General features: G+C 47.5%; 1 protein-coding gene across 1 annotated transcript; it reads right to left on the bottom strand.

Moving 5' to 3' along the window:
• Window positions 1-3,288: 3,288 nt before the first annotated feature.
• Window positions 3,289-6,215, bottom strand: LOC135527642 (perforin-1-like; the record flags this gene model as incomplete). Its single annotated transcript, XM_064956128.1, has 3 exons — window positions 3,289-3,303; window positions 3,725-3,958; window positions 6,147-6,215. Coding segments are annotated over 3 exons (318 nt in total), but the record flags the coding sequence as incomplete, so codon positions are not given.
• Between the last annotated feature and the right edge of the window lie 3,063 nt (window positions 6,216-9,278).

Genomic DNA, 9,278 nt, shown 5'->3' with positions numbered 1-9,278 from the left:
TTGAGGGAGATATATGATGACTCTATCAGCACATGGGGGGGATGGACAACAAGGATACAGAGGGATTGAGAATGAGAGATGATGAAGCACAAATTCATCCACTGCGAGAAATTGTTCTGGGCAGATAGTACAATGCTCCCGAGTGTCGCAGCGGTCTAAGGCACTGCATCTCAGCGCAAGAGGTGTCACTACAGTCCCTGGTTTGAATCAAGGTTGAATCACATCCAGCCGGGATTGGGAGTCCCATAGGGCGGCGCTCAATTGGCCCAGCGTCGTCCGGGTTTGGCCGGGGTAGGCCGTCATTGTAAATAAGAATTTGTTCTTAACTGACTTGCCTAGTTAAATAAAGTTAACAATTATGTTAGGTCAGAAGGTCATAAGGTCAGCCCTTTTCCTTCAACTGACAAGTATGCTATGAGAGGGAGGAGTCATAAAGAACTCTTTAAGGAGTCATAAAGGATGCAAGGTTACTTTACAACATGGTGCTATTGCCTGAGGTGGGAATTGAGAGCAGGGTAATTTCACCACTACTCTCTTTGTGAGTGCTGTCTGGTGTTCAGTGTAAAGCACAGTCACAGGGTGTACGTGTCGCGCGCTCTCTCTCTCTCTCTCTCTCGCTCTCTCTCTCTCTCTCTCTCTCTCTCTTTCTGTCTCTCTCTCTTTCTGTATCTCTCTCTCTCTCTCTGTCTCTCTCTCTCTCTCTCTCTCTCTCGCTTTCTCTCTCTCTCTCTTGGTTTATGGATGCTTGGCAGATGACCTTATCAACTCAAACAAGCTACACGTTTGATTGCGGTTGTTTTATGTTACTTAACGTATACTACAAAATATTATGGCCTTAATGTAAATCAAACATGTAAACCCAACAAACAATAATTGTGTTTGCTTCCTTGTCTGCCTTTGCTACAGTCTCAGCCATCTTAAGCTCTCTTCTCTCAAAGTGATCTTCTATAGAAACAAATGTATCTTCCTATTAAAAAAATAACAAAAAACAGTATTTTCTTTAGTGTTTTAAAATACATTTGTCTTTTTCCAAGCCTCTTATTTTATAAAAAAAAATGTGTGGGCCGACATGTACTGTCCCCTATTTGTCCTACCACTAACCACATAATGATAGTAACGCTTTAGGCAAGTCAACATCGCTCACAGGTCCCAAAGGTAGTCTCAAACAAGATCAAATCTCAGTCCTTGGGGTGTCCTAGAGGATGGTTCATTCCACAGTGCACATTATTGTATTTTTTCTTGAGTGACAGGTCTATGAATCTTCATGTCTGAGGGGGCTGGTGTTCAGTGTAAAGCACAGTCACAGGGTGTTCTCTCTCTCTCTCTCTCTCTCTCTCTCTCTCTCTTGCTCTGTATCTATGTACTGTTGCCTCATCGTTCCGACCCTGGGCTTGAAGAAAAACTGAGGGGAAAACAAAAAAAATGTCATCACACTTCTGAAATGTTACGTTTTTTAAATTCTGATACATAACAACTTAGTCTGTGTGTGTGTGTGTGTTGTTATGTGTGTGTGCCTGTACGTGTATGCGCGCGTGTGTGCGTGTGTGCGTGTGTGCATGCGTATACAGTATGTGGACGGATGGGGAGAGGTACTTGGTGACAACAATCATTTTATTAACTTAATTAGCCTTGAAGATCAAACAGAAACAATTAAGACTATGTGATGTCTGTACAACCATGCTGTTTGGCTCCCAGTGAGGGGTCTGTGATGTAGCAGATTATCTTTGTTTTCAGGAACAAAGATCTGTGATCACAGGCTTAGAACAGTGTTGTATTATCTTTGTTCTAAAAATCTTTACCAAGAGCAAGGTATTGTGTTTCAAGAAACATGTACACAGAAGAATCTCAGTCCAGAACTAACATATGGGTTTCTGGAGTAAATGTACCACGGTCAGGACCGGTGTCAAGCTTGTGAGCTTTGTGAAGAGTTATTTCCCTTCTTTCTAAGTAAGGACACTTAAATTACATTTCCCCCAAGACCAGCTATTAAAGCTGCAAGCTGTATTTCCAATGTAAGGTAGCGGTCTAAACAAAATTGTTATATTATATTGCCACCTAGTGGTGCAGCATGACAATGCAGTATTCTAACTAAGTGCAGCACATCCGGTTGATTTTAGGTGAACTGGAGGATAACTGAAGGTTTTGGAAGGAGCTAGTCTAAATTTAAATTAGAACTTAAACAATGGTGGGTATTTACATTGCCAAAGTGGATCATAGGTAGTATACCAATGGGTCTGTGTGGATTTCCATGCCACAATTGGACGTAACCCTCTGGTTCAGGCCCACCCATCACCCCTTATACTGAACCCACGGTCCACAAGGACAGTCAGTCTGCCTCTCCCTACCAACAGAGGGCAGCGATCAGGAGACAGGTTGGGAGAACTCACCCCACAAGGACAGTCAGTCTGCCTCTCCCTACCAACAGAGGGCAGCGATCAGGAGACAGGTTGGGAGAACTCACCCCACAAGGACAGTCAGTCTGCCTCTCCCTACCAGCAGAGGGCAGCGATCAGGAGACAGGTTGGGAGAACTCACCCCACAAGGACAGTCAGTCTGCCTCTCCCTACCAACAGAGGGCAGCGATCAGGAGACAGGTTGGGAGAACTCACCCCACAAGGACAGTCAGTCTGCCTCTCCCTACCAGCAGAGGGCAGCGATCAGGAGACAGGTTGGGAGAACTCACCCCACAAGGACAGTCAGTCTGCCTCTCCCTACCAACAGAGGGCAGCGATCAGGAGACAGGTTGGGAGAACTCACCCCACAAGGACAGTCAGTCTGCCTCTCCCTACCAGCAGAGGGCAGCGATCAGGAGACAGGTTGGGAGAACTCACCCCACAAGGACAGTCAGTCTGCCTCTCCCTACCAACAGAGGGCAGCGATCAGGAGACAGGTTGGGAGAACTCACCCCACAAGGACAGTCAGTCTGCCTCTCCCTACCAACAGAGGGCAGCGATCAGGAGACAGGTTGGGAGAACTCACCCCACAAGGACAGTCAGTCTGCCTCTCCCTACCAACAGAGGGCAGCGATCAGGAGACAGGTTGGGAGAACTCACCCCACAAGGACAGTCAGTCTGCCTCTCCCTACCAGCAGAGGGCAGCGATCAGGAGACAGGTTGGGAGAACTCACCCCACAAGGACAGTCAGTCTGCCTCTCCCTACCAACAGAGGGCAGCGATCAGGAGACAGGTTGGGAGAACTCACCCCACAAGGACAGTCAGTCTGCCTCTCCCTACCAACAGAGGGCAGCGATCAGGAGACAGGTTGGGAGAACTCACCCCACAAGGACAGTCAGTCTGCCTCTCCCTACCAACAGAGGGCAGCGATCAGGAGACAGGTTGGGAGAACTCACCCCACAAGGTGTCTGTTCTGTCTTGTTTCTCTCAATCTCATTGTCTGTCACATTCTGACCAATAGCTGCTTGTAGATTATCCCTCACCTTGGTGTCATGAACCAAGTCACGCAGAGGGAGACCAGTGAAGGACTGAATGTCTGGGATCCTTTCTAGACTATTCAGACATTTTTTGAAGCCTTCAGAGTCTGGTTTGGTCATGGAAACCCCACCCATCCAGCCATCCCAACCTGTCACCTCAGTGCTGTGACTCAGGAAACCTTTGTCATGACCTGTAATTCTGTCTTCATTATTAAAGACCTTTGAACCCTGCCCACTCAACACATTTAACAACCCCATGCCATCAGACAACCCCATACTAAGACATGTCTGCACCTGGGACACAGACACCTGGTTCAGGGTGGCCAAGCAGGTGCGGATTCCAGTCACCCTCTTCATCCTCCCCCCAAGGTCCACCGGGTGAATGTAGTGGGTTCCATAAGTGTCAATGAACTGCTGGTACGGGTCACTGCTGTTGGACTTGTACTCCTTTGGGAGAGAAGCTATGTTGAACTCCTTTGGGAGAGAAGCTATGTTGAACTCCTTTGGGAGAGAAGCTATGTTGATCTCCTTTGGGAGAGAAGCTATGTTAAACTCCTTTGGGAGAGAAGCTATGTTGAACTGCTTTGGGAGAGAAACTATGTTGAACTCCTTTGGGAGAGAAGCTATGTTGATCTCCTTTGGGAGAGAAGCTATGTTGAACTCCTTTGGGAGAGAAGTTATGTTGAACTCCTTTGGGAGAGAAGCTATGTCCCGCTGGGCCTCTACTGGAATCTCGGATAGAAAAGAGAAAGGGTACTGTGAGGGTGGGTGGTGTTGACATGGTACTGTGAGGGTGGGTGGTGTTGACATGGTACTGTGAGGGTGGGTGGTGTTGACATGGTACTGTGAGGGTGGGTGTTGTTGACATGGTACTGTGAGGGTGGGTGGTGTTGACATGGTACTGTGAGGGTGGGTGGTGTTGACATGGTACTGTGAGGGTGGGTGTTGTTGACATGGTACTGTGAGGGTGGGTGGTGTTGACATGGTACTGTGAGGGTGGGTGGTGTTGACAGGGTACTGTGAGGGTGGGTGTTGTTGACATGGTACTGTGAGGGTGGGTGGTCTTGACATGGTACTGTGAGGGTGTGTGTTGTTGACATGGTACTGTGAGGGTGGGTGGTGTTGACATGGTACTGTGAGGGTGGGTGGTGTTGACATGGTACTGTGAGGGTGGGTGGTGTTGACATGGTACTGTGAGGGTGGGTGGTGTTGACAGGGTACTGTGAGGGTGGGTGTTGTTGACATGGTACTGTGAGGGTGGGTGGTGTTGACATGGTACTGTGAGGGTGGGTGTTGTTGACATGGTACTGTGAGGGTGGGTGGTGTTGACATGGTACTGTGAGGGTGGGTGGTGTTGACAGGGTACTGTGAGGGTGAGTGTTGTTGACATGGTACTGTGAGGGTGGGTGGTGTTGACATGGTACTGTGAGGGTGGGTGTTGTTGACATGGTACTGTGAGGGTGGGTGGTGTTGACATGATGCTGTGAGGGTGGGTGGTGTTGACATGGTACTGTGAGGGTGGGTGGTGTTGACATGGTACTGTGAGGGTGGGTGGTGTTGGCATGGTACTGTGAGGGTGGGTGGTGTTGACATGGTACTGTGAGGGTGGCTGGTGTTGACATGGTACTGTGAGGGTGGGTGTTGTTGACATGGTACTGTGAGGGTGGGTGGTGTTGACATGATGCTGTGAGGGTGGGTGGTGTTGACATGGTACTGTGAGGGTGGGTGGTGTTGACATGGTACTGTGAGGGTGGGTGGTGTTGACATGGTACTGTGAGGGTGGGTGGTGTTGACATGGTACTGTGAGGGTGGCTGGTGTTGACATGGTACTGTGAGGGTGGGTGGTGTTGACAGGTTAATGTGAGGGAGGGTGGTGTTGTCAGGGTATTGTGAGGGTGGGTGGTGTTGTCAGGGTATTGTGAGGGTGGGTGGTGTTGACATGGTACTGTGAAGGTGGGTGGCGTTGACATGGTACTGTGAAGGTGGGTGGTGTTGACAGGTTAATGTGAGGGAGGGTGGTGTTGTCAGGGTATTGTGAGGGTGGGTGGTGTTGACAGGTTAATGTGAGGGAGGGTGGTGTTGTCAGGGTATTGTGAGAGTGGGTGGTGTTGACAGGTTAATGTGAAGGAGGGTGGTGTTGACATGGTATTGTGAGGGTTGGTGGTGTTGACATGTTAATGTGAGGGTGGGTGGTGTTGACAGGTTAATGTGAGGGTGAGTGGTGTTGACAGGTTAATGTGAGGTTGGGGGTGTTGACAGGGTGCTGTGTTTATACAACCCTATATCCTTCAGGTTGAGCCCCACCTTCCAGTAATACTGTATTATAGAGGTGGAGCTCTGTACAAGAGAGCGGACAGGTGTAAATGAGGAGCAGTGAATGTCCTTCCTACAGTTGTTTTGGGATTGCCAGGCCACCATGTAGAGAGGGAGTTTCTGCAGCTGACTTCCCATAAATGGCTTATTACATACAGTGCATGAGTTGGTAGTTGGGCTCCCGAGTGGCGCAGCGGTCTAAGGCACGGCATCGCAGTGCTAGAGGCATCATTACAGACCCTGGTTTGATTCCAGGCTGTATCACACCGGCCGTGATAGGGCGGCGCACAATTGGCCCAGCGTCGTACTGGTTAGGGTTTGCTAGGCCGTCAATGTAAATAAGAATTTATTCTTAACTGACTTGCCTAGTTAAATAAAGGTTAATAAGTAGTTATAAAAGCACATAGGCCCCTTTGCTCTGCAGTGTCACCACATCATAGCCCTCCCTAGCTAGTTTGTAGCCAGGCACAAAGAGAAGAGAAATACATTATTTTGGGGTCCCTGGGTGACAGGTGAACACTCCATCCAGGTGATAGAGAGCCAAGAGACCCAGGAACACCAGGTGAGACAGGGGAGAGAAGAGGATTGATGCTGTTATTATTGTCACTCCTGATTGGTCAATCTAGAAGAGAGGATGTAATAACATTGATGGATTCTGTGTGGGTTTGTAGAAATGGTACAAACAATTTTGTTGGAAAAGTACCAAGACTGTAAAATTAGAACAAATGTGAATATGTACAGTCTAGAAAATGACAGTTTGTTTCGTAGTCAACACACTAACTTTAGTTCAAAATGTATTTTGTTTTATAAATGGGTTGTTTGGATCCTGGATGATGTTAGGACGAGCAGCGTTCCAACCCGTGCTGTATTGGCTGTCACAGACACACCTATGACTTGCAACAGCTCCATCTGAAATGTATCACATCGCCTCGATATGAATACCATGTTCATGTTCCTATCCGAATAATCAAATCAAATTGATTTATATAGCCCTTCTTAGATCAGCTGATATCTCAAAGTGCTGTACAGAAACCTAGACTGAAACCCCAAACAGCAAGCAATGCAGGTGTAGAAGCACGGTGGCTAGGAAAAACTCCCTAGAAAGGCCAAAAACATAATCTCTTGTATTTATCTCAACTTGCAGATTAGTTTCCCTTGCTTCCAGCCTAGCATAATGTTTGGTACAATGGGTGTTAATATAAGCCTAGCATTTAGTTTGGTACAGTGGGGGTTAATATAAGCCTAGAATTTAGTTTTGTACAGCGGGGTAAAAGAAAAGCCTAGCATTTAGTTTGTTACAGTGGGAGTTAATATAAGCCTAGCATTTAGTTTGGTACAGTGGGGGTTAATATAAGCCTAGAATTTAGTTTTGTACAGCGGGGTTAATATAAGCCTAGCATTTAGTTTGGTACAGCTGGGTTAATATAAGCCTAGCATTTAATTTGGTACAGCGGGGATTAATATAAGCCTAGCATTTACTTTGGTACAGCGGTGTTAATATAAGCCTAGCTGTGTGCTTGTCTGACATCGATCTCTGTAGTACCATACCACCAAAACCCCTGAAATTTCCATCCCTAACTATAACATTTTCCACCAAGATAGAACTGCCAAAGGGGGTGGAGTTGCAATCTACTGTAGAGACAGCCTGCAGAGTTCTGTCATGCTATCCAGGTCTGTGCCCAAACAGTTCAAGCATCTACTTTTAAAAATCCACCTTTCCAGAAATAAGTCTCTCACTGTTGTCGCTTGTTACAGACCCCCCTCAACCCCCAGCTGCGCCCTGGACACCATATGTGAATTAATTGCCCCCCATTTATCTTCAGAGTTTGTACTGTTAAGTGACCTAAACTGGGATATTCTTAACACCCCGGCCATCCTACAATCTAAGCTAGATGTCCTCAATCTCACCCAAATTATCATGGAACCTACCAGGTACAACCCCAAATCTGTAAACTCGGGCATCCTCATAGATATCATCCTGACCAACCTGTCCTCTAAATACACCTGCTGTCTTCAACCAGGATCTCAGCGATCACTGCCTCATTGCCCGTGTCCGTAATGGGTCTGCGATCAAACGACCACCCCTCATCACAGTTTAACGCTCTCTACAACACTTCAGCGAGCAGGCCTTTTTAATTGACCTGGCCCAGGTATCCTGGAAAGATATTGACCTCATTCCGTCAGTAGAGGATGCCTGGTTATTCTTTAAAAGTGCTTTCCTCACCATCTTAAATAAGCATGCCCCGTTCAAAAAATGTAGAACCAGGAACAGATATAGCCCTAGGTTCACTCCAGACCTGACTGCCCTTGACCAGCACTATAACATCCTGTGGCGCACTGCATTAGCATCGAATATCCCCCGCGATATGCAACTTTTCAGGGAAGTTAGGAACCAATATACACAGGCAGTTAGGAAAGCAAAGGCTAGCTTTTTCAAACAGAAATGTTAATCCTGTAGCACAAACTCCAAAAAGATCTGGGACACTGTAAAGTCCATGGAGAATAAGAGCACCTCCTCCTTAGAATAAGAGCACCCACCTCCTTACTGCACTGATGCTAGGAAACACTGTCACCACCGATAAATCTACGATTGTTGAGAATTTTAATAAGCATTTTTCTACGGCTGGCCTTGCTTTCCACCTGGCTACCCCTACCCCGGTCAACAGCTCTGCACCCTCCACAGCAACTTGCCCAAGCCTCCCCCACTTCTCCTTCACCCAAATCCAGATAGCTGATGTTCTGAAAGAGCTGCACAATCTAGACCCCTACAAATCAGCTGGGCTAGACAATCTCTCTCTTTCTAAAATTATCCGCCGCAATTGTTGCAACTCCTTTTGTTGCAACCCCGCCGCAATTGTTGCAACCCCTGTTCAACCTCTCTTTCGTATCGTCTGAGATCCCCAAAGATTGGAAAGCTGCTGCGGTCATTCCCCTATTCAAAGGGGAGACACTCTAGACCCAAACTGTTACAGACCTACAAACAGATCACCGACCATTTCGAATCCCACCGTACCTTCTCCACTATAAAATCTGGTTTCCAAGCTGGTCATGGGTGCACCTCAGCCACGCTCAAGGTCCTAAATGATATCATAACCGCCATTGACAAAAGACAATACTGTGCAGCCGTATTCATCGACCTGGCTAAGGCTTTTGACTCTGTCAATCACAGAATCGGCTTCCTATTTTCGCAACAAAGCATCCTTCACTCATGCTGCCAAACATACCCTCGTAAAACGTAAGCCTCCAACACTCTACTCAGATAATTGGATGCAGTCTATCACAGTGCCATCCGTTTCGTCATCAAAGCCCCATATACTACCCACCATTGCAACCTGTATGCTCTCGTTGGCTGGCCCTCGCTTCATATTCGTCGCCAAACCCACTGGCTCCAGGTCATCTATAAGCCCTTGCTAGCTAAAGCCCCGCCTTATCTCAGCTCACTGGTCACCATAGCAGCACCCACCGTAGCTCCAGCAGGTATATTTCACTGGTCACCCCCAAAGCCAATTCCTGCTTTGGCCGCCTTTCCTTCCAG

Source organism: Oncorhynchus masou, chromosome 33 (genome assembly GCF_036934945.1).
Source record: "Oncorhynchus masou masou isolate Uvic2021 chromosome 33, UVic_Omas_1.1, whole genome shotgun sequence".
Classification (NCBI taxonomy): domain Eukaryota; kingdom Metazoa; phylum Chordata; class Actinopteri; order Salmoniformes; family Salmonidae; genus Oncorhynchus; species Oncorhynchus masou.
The sequence above is the reverse complement of the archived record's forward strand: the minus strand, read 5'-3'. Positions and strand labels throughout refer to the sequence as shown.